This window comes from Nicotiana tabacum, chromosome 2, assembly GCF_000715075.1.
Source record: "Nicotiana tabacum cultivar K326 chromosome 2, ASM71507v2, whole genome shotgun sequence".
Classification (NCBI taxonomy): domain Eukaryota; kingdom Viridiplantae; phylum Streptophyta; class Magnoliopsida; order Solanales; family Solanaceae; genus Nicotiana; species Nicotiana tabacum.
The window spans coordinates 78,539,828-78,558,828 of NC_134081.1; the positions used below are offsets into that span (position 1 = coordinate 78,539,828).

At 36.0% G+C, this 19,001-nt stretch overlaps 1 protein-coding gene and 1 long non-coding RNA gene across 2 annotated transcripts; one reads left to right on the forward strand and one right to left on the reverse strand.

The window, feature by feature from the left end:
* Positions 1-7,385: 7,385 nt before the first annotated feature.
* On the reverse strand, positions 7,386-8,938 carry LOC107763597 (uncharacterized). The gene is made up of 2 exons (XR_012701447.1): positions 8,651-8,938; positions 7,386-8,155 (listed from the first exon to the last, which is right to left on the reverse strand). It is a non-coding gene; the product is annotated as an uncharacterized LOC107763597 (long non-coding RNA).
* Positions 8,939-12,123: 3,185 nt separating this feature from the next.
* Positions 12,124-18,661, forward strand: LOC107801328 (adenylyltransferase and sulfurtransferase MOCS3). The gene is made up of 11 exons (XM_016624634.2): positions 12,124-12,507; positions 12,596-12,688; positions 12,774-12,829; positions 14,922-14,986; positions 15,062-15,136; positions 15,284-15,362; positions 16,013-16,051; positions 16,178-16,286; positions 16,644-16,762; positions 17,746-17,862; positions 18,038-18,661. Exons 1-11 carry the CDS (start codon positions 12,237-12,239, stop codon positions 18,428-18,430), a joined length of 1,416 nt encoding a protein of 471 aa, XP_016480120.1. The 5' UTR covers positions 12,124-12,236; the 3' UTR covers positions 18,431-18,661.
* The last annotated feature ends 340 nt before the right edge of the window (positions 18,662-19,001 follow it).

Genomic DNA, 19,001 nt, shown 5'->3' on the forward strand with positions numbered 1-19,001 from the left:
GAGACAAACTCACAATAAACTGCAGAACAACAAAGCAAACTTAAAGATACATAGTCATTCAAGCTAAACACAAAGGAGTTTACAGAATTAGGCAGGTTGTGACACTAGGAGATTCAGAATTGCAGAATAGCTACAATGCAAATAAAGTTGCCAATGATTACAACACAAAATTGGAGTCATATTGGTTCGAACAACATGGATATGTGAAGCACTGGAAACAAGAAAAAGAGGATAGAATTGAAAAGTCAAGACACTCACCAGTTTGCAGATTCAACAAACAAAAATAAAAGAGAAGGCTAACTGTCAGAAATAACTCGAATATCACTAGCAAAGAGAACAACTAAAAGACCCAAATCCTAGTGCGTCAGAGTTCACAGGAGCCTCAATTGAGCCCCGAGCAGTGCTCGCACTAGGGAGGTCGTTAGAGAGGGTTCCGATGGCCTTGGCTTTCAGACGGCCAAGAGCAATAGATTCAGAATAGTATTGAATGAGTGAGAGTATGAGAGAATAACAATGATTAAGGTCCGTTAAAGTGGGTTAAGGGAGGCGGCTGCTAGGGTTTGAGAGGAGAGGAGAAGAGAGGATTTAGGGGCGACGGTCTTAGAGAAATGGTAGCGTTTCGGGTGGGTTTGGTTAGTTTAAAGCAGAAGGGTGATTGTGGGTTGTTGATCTTGAGAGATCAACGATTAGGATTAGAAGAAAACGGAGCGGGTCGTTGTAACGGGTCCCGATCGGGTTTGGGAGAGGGGTCATTTGGTTTGGGCCAAAGGAGGTTGGGCTAAGGATTGGGGATCTCTGGGCCAGTGATTTGGGTCTGTTTGGTCCGAAATTAGCCCCAAATTTGGGCTACAAATTAAATACACGAAAAATTATAAAAACTATTTATAAAAAGTAATTAACAAATAATAGAAATATTGTTTGTGTAGTAAGATGCTTGAAAATAATAATTTAACATTGTAAAAATATAAAATTCTATTTGGGTACAAATAATGTAATAAAAATGTTATTATGCACAACATATAGGCTATTATTGCAAATTATGTAAATAGCTTAAAAATACAAATATACTTATATAAAATAAAGTAAAATATTCTGAAACATATATGTTGATGAAAATAATAAATATGGATAATTAAGTCATCAAAAAATAATTTAAGGGGTAATTAATAAATATTCAAGTAATTTAAATGCAAGAAAATCGATTTTAAACCTTTTGTTTTAAAAAAAGAAATTATAAAAACTATAGAAAATACTTGTATAACTCTTGTAAATTAAGTAATGATGCAAAATGATATTTTAAAAGTATATATACTATTTGAAAAAAATATGAGGGCAAAATTGGGTATCAACACGATGCAATCTTCGTTTTTATGTCCTCTCTCTTGATGGAACTCGCAGAGAGCGTCTGATTTTCTGGTATTCGGGTCTGACCTTATTTTTTGTGGCCACTTTACCTTCGGTCCGAGCTTCTCCAAGGCGTAGACTATTTCTGTGGGTGACATACAAAAATTGTGAGCGGATAATAAATGAGGCATACCTCTCTCATTCCGGTGAGTCCCTGTGCTTGATCGGGGTGGGCCCTCTTCATGGCGAGATAAGGATGCAGTGGTGGTTTTGACATATGGTAGATGTCGTTCCCGGTTGGGTCGCTAGGTCGCGAGATCTCATCTGATATTATTTCTTCGATCTTTCCTGGATTCAGCTTGCATCGAGGTCAGTCGATGGGTCGGCCCATTGAGGTCATCCTCGTCTGCTCGGACTTCGGCGCAATATGCATTGTGTATCTCATCCCAAGTAGTTGGTAGGTACTTCATAAGTCGAATCAGTAGCTTTCTTGTTGCCCTCGAACCGTTTCTACTCAGCCCGTTTTGAAAAGCTGCGACCGCCATCCCTTCTGATACATTTGGCAAGGTCATTCTTACTCGGTTGAACCAGGCGAGGAAATCCCTCAATCCCTCTCCCGAAGGCTGTTTAATGGCAAATATTTCATTTACTCTCGCCTCCACGTTTTTGGCCCTAGCATGGGCCATTACGAACTTATCAACCATTTCTTCGAAGGTCTCAATAGAACGCGCATGCAATTGTGAATACCAAGTTAATGCTCCTCCTGTGAGGGTCTCGCCAAATATTTTTAACAAAATGGAGGATATTTGTTCCTTGGCGAGGTCAACGCCTTTCACGGCGGTGACGTACTGAGTCACATGGTCTTCGGGGTCGGTCGTGCCATCATATATTTTCAGATAAGGCGGCATTTTAAAGGTCTTCGGTATGGCATGTGAGGCGGCATCTTCGCTGTAAGGCTGCTCGACGAACCGACCGGCATCTCTCTTCGGCAAGAGCTTGGGCGCGCCCGGTATCTTATCGACCCTTTCTTGGTGTTCTCTCAGTTGGTCCCGAAGCGCACTGTCCTCATTTTTCATTTCCTCCATCCTTTTCAAAATGGCCGCGAGAGTGTTGTTACTTGCACCATTAATGACATTGTGAGCAATACCTATCGTTGGGGGAGGAAGAGGGAATTGATCATGCTGCTCGTCCGCTGGTGGTATAACGCAAGTTCTTGCATTTTCTGTAGCCGTGTACTGAGCGGGTTTATGGAGGACGCTGATTAGTGTGTCGGTTAGCCAGGCCTCTAGGAGTTTTTTTATTGCTGGTGGCGCCTCCTTCGCCACGGATGTTGAGGCTCCCTTACCAAGAAATTTTATGTTGCTGCTGTGGGGAGGGGTGACCCACCTCGTCCGGGGGAGGCATTGGGCGTTACGTCCCCGTACACTGCTTCACAGCTCTCATTGATGATGTTCATGAGGTTGGTTGGGAGGTACTCATTATTCTCATTCTTTCTTTTTCGTTACCTGCCATATTAGATCTATGTATGCAGAGAGAGTAGGATCTTGTTCTTATTTTCTTTTTTCTTTTCTTTTACGTTAGTCACCAGTGTTAGTAGTAGATCTAGAAGAAACTAAAAGATTTAACTATATAATCCCCACAGACGGCGCCAAATTATTTGACCAAAGAGTGTAACTTTCGGCTGAAACTATTATTTTTGTGTAATAACGAGTTAAACCTAGTTAATGATAATATCTCTAGACGCGAATCTTGAAAACATGTATGAGGTGGGACAGATCCAATATTGGGTTGACAATAATAAGCATTAAATAGTCATGAAGTATAAGCAATAATGAGAGAATGACTAAAAATGAATAGCAATAAATATCATTTGAGTAAATAGGAGGAGTGATTCACCCAATAAATGATGAGGTAGGTGATTATTTCTCCCGACAATGATGAGTGATAGACAGATCTTAGAACATTCGAAATCTTCTCGGATCTAATGAAAAAGTGTAGGATAATATGAACAAGAATCTTGAGAAAAAAAGTGTTCTTTGTATCTTTTCAATGAGAGAATCTTTTAGCAAGGTCTGCTCTTATCACAATAAATTTCGCATGCATCTATTCATTATCTTTTTTTATATTTATATAGGACATACCCCCAATAAATTCTAGTAGTACAAATACAAAGAATATCCAACAGAATATTCTTTTTAATATTCTGCCCGAATAAACTAGCCGTTACAGCTCTTTTTACGGCACTCTACACCGACCATCTTCTGCATCTCGACTATGGGTTTCGCCATCTTCTGGTCGACCTCGGCTGACTCTTTTCTCGATATTGCTTAGTCCCAAGTACTGAGACAAATATCGACTCATACATTATTTTCATTAAGAAAACGAAAAAGGGCCAAATATATCCCTCCCTTCTATTTTTTTTTCCACCACTAAAATTTTCTTCCCCTCCACCATTATTGCCACCATTACCTACCATGAAAAATATTGTATTTCAAATTTTAAATATGGATTAAGGACGTTGAGGTGGCATGCCATGTGGCATTCACCTCATCAAATATCGGTGCCACATAGGATTAGATGTCCACCTTAAATAAACTTAACAGAAGAAGGGTATATTTAAACCAATAGTATTACGGGAAGGGTATATTTGGACCCAAAGTATAACGAAAGGTATATTTAAACCTTTTCTCATAGTATATGTGTATATTTGGCCCTTTGCCGTTCAAAAAAGGGATAATACATAAGATGCTCCCTGAACTTGTCCAAATAAATGAGTTTCCTACTCAACCTTTACGGGTATCCTAATACCTCCCTATTGTTGTCCAAAGTGAATTTAATACCACCCTCAAAGTTGATCTGACAAAGAATGTGTTATCACATTCCTATATGCGCGTGAAAGGCAAAAAAAATATTAAAAAATAATTAAACTAGGCAAGTGCTATCTTTTAATTGGATGTTATCAACTAATTGCACTTAAATATTTATTATTAATATTTTATGTATTGTTTATATTCTTATTCTTTGTTATTTTATTTCTTTTTCCTTTTCTTCTCTTTCTGTTCTTCTTTATTTTCTTCCTCGTTTCCTCTTCTTCTTTCTCTACTTAATCCCCATATATTTTCTCTTCTTTATTTTCTTTGTTTTCTTCTTATTCTCAAATTCCAAATCAAAGTCGAAACTTCACCTTCCGCCAATCTCTCTCTCTCTCCCACCTTTTCTTCTCCTTAGTTTTTGCTAGGGTTAATTTCACTGATCATTATTCAACTATCTTTTAATTTCACTAAAGTCACTCAATTATTTTTTGTCACTTAAAAGTAATTAAACTTTATCATTGTCACTTAAAAGTCATTTAGGCTCAAACCCCTACCATAAATATGACATGGCATAAAATTTAATGAAAAAAATTCAAAAATAAATGTCACATAAGTTTAAATTGACCATAACCACTTTAGATCCACTTCTCCCTTAATGTTATTTGACCCATAACCCAAATGATTTCGATTTTAAAAAAAATCTATAATAGTTTAAAATAATTATTCTATACTACAAATTTTTTGCCTTTTCTGTTACATAATGCCCATTTATAATTATTTTATACTAAAAAAAATTCTCTTGTTTGTATGCCCCATTCGAATCGTTTTATAACTCTATTAAAGTTAAAATACTATTGTATCCAACTCACATAACATATTTATAATTTTCTAGTGAAGTTAAAATAGTATTGTATCCATCTCACATAACATATTAATGTGTATCATAAGCATACAAGAATAACAAGGCTAATGAGAATATATTTTCACAAACTACCATTCTATTAATTTCAAAATATTGCTTATTAAGCAACACCATCATACAAATAACCTGCTTAGTAAGCAACACATATAATTAAAGTGCATAACAAAAATTGTCAATAGACATGTAATTATAGACAACATTTTGCAATTGTTTAGACAAACGAAAGATTATATCTGTACGATCAAAACCCCCCATAAAATCACAAGACCTAATTTTATGAGGGATATGTGTTTTTCCCTCTATTGAAACCCATTTAGGTTGAAACCTATTTAGGTTATGGGTCAAATCACATTAAGGAAAAAATTAATTTAGTGGCTATGACCCATTTAAGCTTATGTGGTATTTATTTTTGGATTTTTCTCATTAAATTTTATGCTATATCATATTTATGGTAGGGTTTGAGCCAAAATGACTTTTAAGTAACAATGATAAAGTTTAGTTACTTTTAAGTGACAAAAAATAGTTAAGTGACTTTAGTGAAATTAAAAGATAGTTGAATGACCATCAGCGAAATTAACCCGTTATTGCTAGTCTACTACTCCTTCTTTAATTCTTTCACAATGTTCCTTAATTAATATTTGGTACATATTTAATTCTACAAATGTCATTATTAAAGGCAACCCAATTTCTACTTTCTCTGTTTTCTCTTCCAATTTCTGACACTCATTAGTTCATATTGGTAATGAAAAGAGGTAAAAGATGATAAAATCTAAAAATAAATGGATTGTATTGTTGATTATTGAAGCTAGTTGGACGGTCTTCAATGGCAAAAAATGGTTGAAAGAAATTGGACGGTGATTTATTATAATTTGTAGCACTGTTTTAAAAGGCGTTTTCGGGCGAGCCCTGGGGCGAGGCGTACCAAAAACGCCCCAGGGCCATGGTGTGGGGCGAAAGTCTCAAGAGGCGTACACCCAGCAATTTGGGGCGTACGCCTGGGCGTTCAAGGCGCGGTTTTTTAGTGAGCAGTAAGCCCCAAAGACTTTTTCAAATTAAAACAAATTTGTTGAATAAGTCCTTCATATAATACCCAAATTCTCAAAAGTCAGTTTAATAATTACTCAAAAGGTTTAAAAAGGAATTCAAAAGTATTAAATTTAAAAGTCAAGATCTTTTTTTATTGATTGAAGCCCTAATTCATGGTCTTTTCCAATTTTTTATCTTGTCTGCTAGTCTGCTATTATCTCCCAAAAGCAACAAATATTTAATTTTTTTACAAATACAAAGAAAACTGCATTCTCCTTCATGGCAGCAAGTTCAAAATTCAAATTGTAGGTTAATCATCCTTTTTGTTCCTCCATATAGAAAACTTTATTCTTTTAGACTCAAATTACTTGTGCTTGTAAGTAGCGTATAATAGATTATTTTAATTAGTTTTTTTGTGGCGATGGAGAGAGCGTGCGCGCGCGCGTATTTAATTTTTAATATTTTATAAAATAATATAATGACAGTAAGTATTTATAACCTGTTTATAAATACTTACTGTCATTATATTATTTTATAAAATATTAAAAATTAAATACCTATGGGGCTTACGCATCGTGCCTCGGAACTTACGCCTCGCTAAGATATATGTAAAACACACCGCCTTACGCCCACGCCTTTTAAAACACTGATTTGTTGAAATCTGAAAATCTTTTTAATTAAAAATGGTCTAATGGTTGCTCTCTGTAAGGAGTTATGAATTGAACAAAAACGGTGAAGGATGTGAAACTGTTGAGTTTTAGGGATGTTGGAGTATTTTCGGGAAGGGGGTGGTGGTGGTTATTGTTGAATTAGTCTGGGGAAAAAAGTAAAAATCATGCAAATAACATGTGCGTGTTTACACAACTAAGATAAAGTTTGGTTGTCAGAGAAATATTAAATTTACTTAGGTAAACGATAGGGAGATACTAGGACACCCTTAAAGGTTGAGTAGGAAACTCATTTATCTGGACAAATTCGGAGAGCATCTCATGTATATCCCTTGAAAAAAAATCTTATACATAAGACATTTCTGTCTGCCATAGTATTTCAAGGAAGCGTCATGAGCTAATGTGTGGCATCATAAATTCCGCTTGCCATTTGACTTATCTATGCACAAGACTTTTATTTGTCACCCAAATATTTGGGCATACAATTCGAACCATTTTGTTGTATAAATAGAAAATAAATTTGCCATTCCGAGGACAAAAGGAAAGAGAGAGAGAGAGGGGGGGGGGGGGGGGGGTAAAAGCTCAAATGAAATAAATGCAAGTATCAAGTCGAAATATGAAAATCATCTTTATTAGTGAGCCTTCATCGTCGAAAGTCTCGCAATATGTAGCGAACCCACAAACCAAAAACGTGCAAGAAAAGAAAGAAGGAAAAAATGATAATAGGGATATACATTATCTAGGAATGGAGTCGGCGCTAAAACACTCCACGGTGAACTTTCCATCACTAGAATATAATCAGGTGAATCAGACCAGTAAAGCAGAGTAACTAGTTCCGAACTAAAACCAGATTATTAAAGTACATAACTCTAGGCAAAATATAACGTTCCCTCAAAGAACTAGTCTTATGGATACAGGATACAGCTGAAAAGAAAGGAAATGCAAGCAAGGGAATGTACACGTCATGAGGCTAGAGTATTATTTAGCAAGAGTACTAGTTATTTACTTTTGAACACGTATCACGAAAAAGTTGCATTACTAGGCTAATTACAACTTTAATCGATCTCATGATCTTCAATTACTCACTATTTGGTTTTGTGGGTATTTTTAAGGAGGTCATCAGAGTCATCGCCCCTCTTGTGAAAGTTCCCTTTGCCAGGAGCTGGCTCTTTTAAATTAGAGTCGCCTATTGTAGCCTCTTCCATTGCCTTGTCCACTGTTTGGCTGGCAAAACCCTGCCCATCTCTCTCTTTTGCAACTCTTTTTAAATGTTCTTTGTCTTCCGCCATCTCATCTGCCACTCTCATGAATTCCTCAGCTGTTGTAGGTGCTTTTTCTTCTGCATGGTGTTCGTAATTTTCCTTTATTGATTGTGTATACCTCTGACAGGGGGAGTAAGAAAGATGAACATTAATTGTCGTCGATCACTATCAATTGACTAGAGGAGCCGAGCTACATGGTCCTAAAGTGCAAAGGTGACCAAAAAGTATTGCTCTCGTCTTAAGTTCATATTCTAATTGTTATTTCCTTAGATATTTTTTATATACTTTTGAATCCTCTTGTGAGAATCTCTGAATTTTTCACTGATCGACTACATGTCATTTCCAAATTAATTGGATCGGCTATGTACAACCTCCTCCAATTCGGCTGTGTGATTCCTTCGCTGATTTACCGATCGACATAAACTATTTTCACGTTGATCATTAACCTGCCGCAAGCTCTTTTAATTTTCTATACAAAGTATAGATCAACTATGTTAAGTTACTATAAAAAAATAACTTAACATTATAACTATCCAAAATTAACCTTGGAGAAACCATTAATTCTTTGTTGTAATCAATAAATAAAGAAGGAAGAAACTGGAGAAAGAGATATACCCGTATAGATATGGGAACAAAGGGGAGGAGGCGTAGTTTCAATCGAGATACATGCGATGTACTGTAAAAGTACAGAAGCTTATAACCACTCATGGCCATGGATATATGTTCCTTCTTCCTAATTTTTACAACTCACAACAAAGAGAGGTCTTAACAGAGGACAACACTCTTTTTTCTGAGCTAGTCCTTTGGCAAAGATAAAAATGTTAGAGGGCAAGAGTCCTTTGTACAGCTTATGAGCTTTTAACACGTTGAACTTGTCCCGAAACGTGGCGGACCATTTACTGAGTTTGCTGCCACGTCACATCCCTGCAGCATAACATATATCGGAAGAAAAAGATAAGCCAACTCTTTGGGATTATCTTTCCCTTTTTTAGTTTTATTTGTTATTTTCCCGTAAGATGTCAATCTTCTTGACAAATAAATTTATAACTTTTGCAACTCGTTTAAATTTGGGTGAATCAGATAAATGGTGTACTCCTTATAACTAGGATTGGAATAGGTTTTACCTAGAATTAAGCCATTCTAACTGTTGGATCTAGTTAAGTACAGTTTTCGTTCAAATCAACTCTTTCTTAGCAACTCCATGTATGATTGAAGACTAGGAGAATAAACAAATAAATTGAAAAGTAATTTTGAATTGGATGGACAATCCATCTTGACTCACCTGTTGGTCTAATACTTCCTCTCTTTGTTGGTTCACATATAAGTGCATTCTCTTACTAAGTTACATTCGATGTTTTCTTTGTAAACATATTAATAGGAGTATATCTTTTGGATATGCTGATTTGTTTATAAGGATTCTTCAAGATATTTTCTTGAGAGACATTCACTTAGCTGAACCTCATCAAAGTGTTGAATTCTCCAACTTTAAACTGAGGTGCCAAGTGCCAACATAAGAGGCCGATATACGATATTGTTGTGAGCACCTAATTTTTTATCGTACTTGAATATTTTTCGCTCCCATCTTTTCACGCGTGTCCCCACTCCACTTTCATTTGTCCCCCATGCTTGTCCCCCATGCTTGTCCCCACACACACACTTTGCTCCCTACTCCACTCTCCATTGTTCTCCACTCCTTGTCCCACATGCTTGTCTCCTATCACAAATCCCATACCCCATTTTCAGCAATAAAACCTCACATTTTTGCACACATAGAGGCGGGCAAACAATCCCGAAATTAGCTCTAAAATCCACAAAAAGCAGCTCTGTTTTCCAGCCGAAACTCAGCAAAATCAGCCATGAATCACCTTTAAAATCCATCCCAAGCCCAGCTGTAAACTGACTCCAAAATAGCTAAAGCTTCTGAGTCAAGTCGAGGTTCTCTTTGGTTCGAAGTCGAGGTCGTTAGTCGAAGTTCCGGTCAAAAGTCCTGTCTTCAATTCAGAGCAACGTGTACTGTCGGATTATTCACTTGGAACTTTGTTTGATAAATCAAATACAGAAGAAAGTCATTGAGGTTCACCTTTTATTTTTCATCTATTTTCACCATAGCATGCCCTGTTTCATCTTCAAGCATGTTCCTGCCTTGATTCGCTGATCGTGTGCTTAAATGTTGGTTCATATTGATTTGCTAGTATTTATTAGGATTTCATTTTTGTTTGTTTCCTTTTGTCTTGTTGAAATAGCTCGTTAGCTTTCGTTTGATTTCATGATTAGTTTGGAAGAGTGGAGGATCTGTTTTGATGATAAAACCATGATAAAATATAATTAATAAATTTGTTGAAAGAATCTGCATATATTAGATTGTAGCAGTGAAGTTTTGAGAACATCTGTTAGGATAGTGAGCCATCCGCTAGTTAGGAAATTAGGCCATTTGATTCAAATGTGAAAATCAGTAATTGAGCCGTTTTCTTTTACTAGTAGGCCTTAAGGCAAACGAACTTTCATTGCGTTAGTTGGTTTAGCTGTACACTCAGTATTAAAAATGTATATGTGTTTCGAATATACTAATTCTTAAATCAAAGAACTAAAATACTTCACAGATTAGTTTAGTAAATTACTAATGTACATACTTCTCCAAATGATTCCATAAATCATGACCCATACAATAATCTCAAAGTAGTTTAGGAAAATAATTCATGAACAATCGTAGTTTGCTTTAGGCGTGATTAATAAATCATCGTGACTATGGGTACGGTTCCCGTGGCATGATGACGATATGTAAATCCCAACTCAAGTGCGCGTTTCACGCGACTTGACCACAAATTCAAATAATAATAATAAACATGTTGTAAATCGCGGGTACGTTTCACGTGGCGCGGTTTGCAATGTATACCAAAACGATAAGTGTACGACATCGTAACTTGTTTAAGAAATAACTCCATAAATACTAAAAAGCGTTTAAATACATAATTAAAAGCGGTTAAAGGTAAAATGCACAATAGGTCTCAAATATGTATTAAATCAGATAATTAGGCTAAGTATTAATTGTTAAACGACCGTGTTAAAACCACGGAACTCGGGAGTGCCTCACACCTTCTCCCGGGTTAACAAAATTCCTTATCCGATTTTCTGTGTTCGCGGACCATAAATAGAGTCAAATTTTCTCGATTTGGGATTTAAAATAAACTGGTGACTTGGGACACCATAAATTATTCTAAGTAGCGACTCTGACAAATAAATAAATCTCATTTCGAACAATGTCACTTTAATTGGAAAAACTCCCCTATCCCCGTGGGTAAAAAGGAGGTGTGACAATTGTAAATCATTGTAAGAACGGAAGTTAGCTGGAAATTGTTTTTTACTATAACTAATAACTAAGAAAATCAACTGAAGATTCAAATAATGAAGGAAGAAGATGGGGATAGACTTAAAAAGCTATTAAAATAATAAAAGAAAGAAATTGATAAGCTATAAGATTTCTCAAGCGTGACACTCAACAATACAAAGTTGTTTCTAGTGTTTTTTCTTTTTTGGCAAAAGATTTTTATTTATACACACTAGAAATTTTTAGAGAGTAATTTTTTTTCTATTCAAATTGTAAGCGGGCATATGAGATCATTTTCTCTAACGCAATATTATAATAGAAAAAAAAAATATAAATCCTCTGTTTCAAGAATACCTATTTCCTTGTTTTCATTCAAAAGGTCGGAAAATTATGTTTCTATTGTTTAGATAATTGTTCATAAAAATATTTTCCCAATTAACGTAATGGAGTTGAGATTTTTTTTTTTAACAAATAATTTCTTATGTCCTTTTTGATTTGAATAGAAAAAAATAATTTTACAAAGATCTTTTGTATTTTATTTACATATAGTATTTTTACTATTTTTCTACGAAAATAATTATAGAGTTAAAATAATATTTAATGGATTACAAAACTAAATTTTTGAGATGGTTTCCTTTTCGTGTGGTATGTTATCCTTTTTACATTTTTTTTAATGAAATTGAGACGTCTCAAACATGTCGAGGGTTGTAATTTGTAAGTGGTAACATTATTAGGCCAAATATTGCATTAAAAAAAATTAGAAGGGGGTTCAGTAGATATAGGGTTTATAATTTGCCTCCCTCTGACTCCTCTGTCTTGCCTAAGCCAAAGTTTGCGTCTTTGGGTACTGTATTCAGATTGTTCCTGGCTTTTGTAATGGATTCCAATGGTGCTGAAGCAACTCGTATTCGCGAGGAAATCGAGTCTCTAAAGGCTAACAAGAGAAATATAGAACAACAAATTTCAGCTCTCGAAGCTCAACTTAATCAACTTGAAGTAAAGCAGGTTGAAGAAAGAGAAGTCAATTGCAATGCTCTATGTACTTCGCCGCTTTCTAACGGAGAGTTAGGGAATTCAAATGGTCTATCGCCCGATATGATTTATAGATACAGTCGCCACCTATTGCTTCCTTCATTTGGCGTTCAAGGTTCGGTCCGAATTGCTGTGAACTTACTTAATTTGACTTGACAAAACAACCATTTTTGTTTATACTTCAAATTTATTATTGGCATTAGGTCAGGCGAATCTATTGAAATCTTCAGTTTTGGTTATTGGAGCTGGAGGTCTAGGATCACCTGCTCTGCTTTATCTTGCTGCCTGTGGAGTTGGTAATTTGTTATTTAATTCTCATATTTTGTCTGTATTATTGGAATAAATTAGGAAGCATATTATATTTTCTGGTATATTTTGCAGGTCGAATAGGTATCGTTGATCATGATGTAGTGGAACTTAACAATCTGCAAAGGCAGGTAGTTTGTTTAGTATAATGTGTTTTTATGTGCTGAAATTGATTTTGGTGGATACTGTTTGGCTTAGTGTTATGACCCAAATCTACCTCCGTAAGATGTCGTGATGGCATCTAGTTTTAGGGACTAGGTAAGCCTAACGTTTACCGAAATAATAACAATATTAAATAACGACCGACAAATGCGAAGTAGAAATCTCTATACAATACTTGCAATCCCAAAACCGATAGTACAAGTCATAAACTCTACTGAGTTACTAGAAAGCCTATAAGTACAGCTGTTTTGAAGTAGAGATAAAACAGTGCAAGTACAATATCAGAAGGTGATTCCGAAGCCTGCGAACGCAGCAACAGGTTTACCTTGAGTCTCAACAGCAAGATCCGTATAGCTAGCTAGTGCTCAACTGACTCCAAATTACCTGACTCTGCACAAAAAATGTGCAGAAGTGTAGTATGAGTACACCACAGTCGGTACCTAATAAGTATCAAGACTAACCTCGGTGGAGTAGTGACGAGGTACAGTCAAGACACTCACTAGTCAAATAACCTGAGCAATATATCATTCTAAAAATAATCGAAAACAAATAGCAGTGATAGCAACAATAATCAATTAGCGATATAAACATCAAGGCAGCAAGAACACCATAAATATTGCCCAAACGAATAATGATCACAATCACAACCAATTAATCAAGTCCTTCAAAATATACACCTTTTATCTACTAGTTTTTTTTTTCAAATAAAAATCTTTGGAAGAAAATCCTTTCAATTAAATATCTTATATCATAATTAGAAATACGGGTCTCAGCCCCCTTTCATATCCTCACGGCACTTCGTGCCCATATCTCAGTCACAACTGCACTGACAACTCTCCTGCCAAATATATCAATACGTAAAATCTGCCCGATCAATTTATTTTCAATAAAATAAGGTTACAATTCTTAAACCAAGCAAGTATTTAACAAAGAAGTGAGTTTATTTTAGAAATAGTTTGAGTGAAGAAAATGACATTTTAATTAAAATAAAGCATCAGATAATCTGCTGATTTGGATGTAAAACTTATTAAATTAGAACATAATAGCAATTTCTTTTATTTAAAACAACTCAATCATCAAGAAGTACAAACCAGAAATACAAATCCTCAGAGTCTAGTACGAAAAGCCAAAGCCAACACAATACTACAAGAAATACAAAACACTTAATATCGAGTCAAATAATACATCATGGAGAACACATGAATTTACATATTACAAAAAAAAAATAAAAAAAAAACAAAAAAACCAAAGGCAAGTACAGCCATAGAGAAATATCAACAAAAAGGGCACTCTCGAGGTACCGCCTCGTAGTCCCAAATCATAATACCAACAACAAAAATGCCCCCAAGCCATCACAAGTCATCACAAATCAATCCCCGATATAGCCCACCTTGTCTCGCCACGTGCGCAATAATAAAGTAAATACCTGTCTTGTCTCGCCGCACGCGCATAATAATATTCCTACCTTGTCTCGCCACACGCGCATACCCACATATATAGCCCGTCTTGTTACGCCGCATGTGCATATATCAATAGTAACAATAGCACGGCAGAAACCTCGTGCAAACACCCGAACAAACCTCTCAACAATATCACGCGCCAATATCACAACATCTCATAAATTGCACCTTAAGTGCTCAATTATCACAACACATCACAAATTGCACATCAAGTGCTCAAATATTACAACTCGCCACAGAAATCAACAATACATTAATTTTCACAATAAGGAGCCCATACCTCGACCATAATGTGCACAAATCTTAATAAAAATGTCCGGGAGTGAACAACTCAACAGAATAATATTTCACAATTTAATACTTTACCTCAATATGATTTACAACCTTTCTAACTCAATACTAATTTCCACAACATGAACTGAAAAATAATTCATCAAGGAACGTCTTCTTTAATCCAAAATTTTGGCAGGTAGTTTGTTTAGTATAATGTGTTTTTATGTGCTGAAAATGATTTTGGTGGATACTGTTTGGCTTAGTGATTTTGAGATTTTAGTTTTTGTTAATAAGCTAATTGGCTATGGCATTTCACATTGTATTCTAGATAATTCATACTGAAGCATATATTGGAAAGTCAAAAGTAGAGTCAGCTGCTGCTACCTGTCGCTCGTAAGTCAAGTATAGAATAAACTTATTTTGCATTGGAACCTGTATATAATATTCTAATGTATTTGTTTGTTTTAGGATCAACTCCTCCACTCAGATTGTGGAGCACAAAGAAGCATTCCGCACGTCCAATGCTTTAGAGATCGTGAGCAAGTATGGTTTAATAACACTTTTTTATATAGGGTTACATGATTTTATTTCCTATCTGTATTACTTTGATGTTTTGTGTTGGTTCTGTTTTCACTTTTGCTTAATTAAAGCGGTGATTTTCTCATTTCCTTGCTTAATAATCTTTTTCAGATATGATGTGGTAGTAGATGCAACAGACAATGCTCCAAGCCGCTACATGATCAATGATTGCTGCGTTGTGCTTGGGAAGGTTAGCTGTTTCTCTTTTTGATAAGTAGTGAAGAGGTCAGCTGTTTCTTGTGATGTTCGCTTTTTACACTAATTCTGCTGGTAACAATGATATGTTAAGCTGGATTTCAATATACTATACACTATACAATTGCGTTCTGATGCAATAACTTCTCCGTTCCTTTGAATTATGTATTCCAGGTTCTTACACAAGTATCCTATTACTTGTGTAAAACTGTAAATTTAGATGCATGCAAAATTTAGTGTATTGGCTGAAAGAAAATTTTGTAACTAGCATTATTGATACTATGGATTTGTTTGACTCCCTTATTTTGTAGGACAAAACAAGTTCAATTTTTGGTACTGATTACAGTACCTTCTTGGTTCTGTTATTGAATAAAATTACCTTACCTTATCAGAAAATTGGTATTAACCTGTAAAGCTGCAAATCAATCTAACAGGCAGCTTTTCTATAAACTTTTTACAGACACATAAATCACTTTTCTTTCCTCCCATAATAATAATATTCTGGTATGATCATGTAATGATGATAGAGGATATTAATGCCTGGATGTACAAACACTAATCTCCTATTGCAAGTGTGAAATTGGATGATAATTTCATTTGGATGTTGGATCTCTGAACTGATTACTGGCTTATTTGTGTTAACAGCCTCTTATATCTGGAGCTGCTCTAGGACTAGAAGGGCAGGTACCATTTGCTGAAAGCAGTCATCCTTTCCCAGAGCCTTTAACTTGTGTTTCCCCAGAACCAATATAAATTGCTTATAGCTGTTCAGATTGGTTGGTAACTCTGTGCTCTGAATGGTTTATCTAGCTGACAGTCTACAATTACAATGGAGGTCCATGCTATCGATGCCTGTTTCCAACTCCTCCACCCACAAATGCATGTCAGAGATGTGCTGACAGCGGAGTACTGGGAGTTGGTAAGCTGTGTTTTTTCTCTACAAATAACTTTTTTCCTGTCCCTTTTCAGGAAGCGTCTAGATTATCTCATACTTATCTCTCTAATGTGTGAAATTCCCTTAGTTTTCCGGAAAGCAAACTTCTCTCTTTGGTCTGTTTATTGGGTATCTTGTTTATAACAATAGTTAGAAAGGAAAGTATTGATGTCATGTCAAACCTGAAAAACTTTTTATTGATGTCATGTCAAACCTGAAAAACTTTCGTTTTGGTTGGGCTGTATCTGTTTCTATGTAAAATCTGTAGGATTCACATTGTTTTAAAACATATGGTGCTACTTTACATTCCTATTCTCAGTTATATTTTTTCTTTACTTTCAGTTCCAGGTGTTATTGGATGTCTTCAAGCCTTGGAGGCCATAAAAGTTGCTAGCTTGGTTGGAGAACCACTCTCTGGGAGGATGCTTCTTTTGGATGCCCTGTCAGGCCGGATTCGTATTGTGCGTTTGATATTCTAATTTCTCATACTTCCATTCATTACTTATGAAACAGTTCTTTATTCTTTGTGGGGAAAGTAGATCTTGCAGTCTTCCATTTTTGCAATTTCTACTAGCACTTAGAAAAATGAAATTAGCTAACTTTAAGGAAAAGTTGCTCGGACTCGGGTGCGGGCATCCGATACGGACACGGATCCGAGTGTTGGATTCGACAAAATCTAAATTTTAAGATTCGGGGGTGCGAATCCAGGTATGGATACGGGTGCGGGGATTCGGCTAAAAAAATTCAAAATTATAAAAAATAGAGCTATAAGTCCGAACTCAAAACACGACCCCCTTGAATTCTTGGTTTTTCTGGAACACAAAGCAGCAAATATGAGACAAAAGTACTACAATATTGAAGGTATGCCAATTTGCTATCTTAAATCTGTTTTATTTTTAATTTTGAGAAATCAAAATCTTAATTTCCCACCAAATTTGTCGATGGACTCAGGTCAAAGTATCCGAAGTTAGTTGACCGAATCCGGGCCGTATCCTGTACCCGCATCCGCTCCCGTCCCGTGTCGAGACGGGTGCGGCACCAAAAACGAAGAGTCCACCCAACTTAGCTTTAGGGCCCTTTAATAAATTTTAATTTTGATAAGAAATTTTTGAGTGGACAACATTTGAAATTCAGGGCTCCTTGAAAAAACGTAGTTCGAGATAGATACTTCTCGAAGGAGCCCGACAAAAAAATAAAATAATAAATGGATACGTCTTTCTCTGCTTAAAGACAACCATATTTTATATCTAATCTACTTTGAGTAAAAGAAGCCTTAAGATTTATGTTTAATTAGGCCACTCAAAATTTGTTTGCTCGTGTTGGCAACTGATCTGGAATATCTTGTATTCAATATTTGTTTTCCTTTGCTCCTCAACATATTGTACTTATTTGTCGCCAATTGTCGGCATTGGTTATCATCTCAGATCATCACCTGCAATTTTAGGTCAAAATTCGTGGAAGGTCATTGCAGTGCGAAGCTTGTGGAGAACATCCAGTATTGACAAGGCAGACATTTCCGGATTTCGACTATGAAAAATTTACTCAAACTCCACTATCCACGGTGCATTTCGTTTTCACAGCTTTTCAGTTGTATCTAATATTTGTAGCCCTCTGTCTGAACCTGTGTATCTTTTCTGTATGCAACTAAAGGCATAGTGAAGCATTCAAGTGTAAAATGACTCATTTTATTGATTTCTTGCTGATCTAATTATCCATGTAATTGACCATTCTTTCAGGGCCCATTGAAGTTGAACCTTCTTTCACAGGATGCTCGAATCAGCAGCAAAGAGTACAACGAGAGAGTGACGAAAGGTGAAGCACATGTATTAGTAGATGTTCGACCAGCTCATCACTATAAGATTGTTTCACTTCCCAACTCTATCAACATCCCTCTATCCACGTTGGAAGGCAGGTTGTCTGAAATATCTGCTGCCTTGGAAAAAGAGGCAGATAAAGAGACGCTCGACAGTGGTTCCGGTGCTTCTCTATATATGATATGCAGAAGAGGTAATGATTCACAAAGGGCTGTTCAATTGCTTCACAAGGCGGGTTTCACTTCAGCAAAGGATATAATAGGGGGCTTAGAGTCGTGGGCGCACAATGTGGATCCAAAGTTCCCCACATACTAAATATACACAAAAATGTCATCCATTCTTCTGTTAGTGCTTGACTATCCTCTAATGTCTTTGGTCAAACTTCTAATTTATGTTCTGACTGAACTGCTATAGCTTTAACTGAGTGGTGAAGCCCGATGATAGCTCGCCCTGTTATCCCCATGTTTATCTATCCTGTTTTCGAACATACCTGCTATATTGTAATGCGATTCTTCTAATGGGGAAATCACAATGGAAGTTTAAGTGCAACTTTGGTGTTTCTCGAAATGGTAGCCCTGTTCGCAAGTTGACGTAGTATTTGCATCAGATTTTCATTGAACTCTGTTAATATGTCAATCTTCGCTACATCCACGTTAAGATGAAGAGCCAAAATAATGTCCAGGACAGGACGATTGTTGAACACCATCAGGTTCTTGTTTCCTTGGGTTGCTTTGCCAAAATTAAGAGCAAGCACGCAGCAAATCATAGGGTTAGTATTGCTCAAATTACTCTTCTTTGTTCTTAAGTCTTAATCACAGCAAGTTAAAAACTTAAAACGAGTCAAATAATAGAGCTAGCATTGCTTAAATTACTACTCTTTATTCAT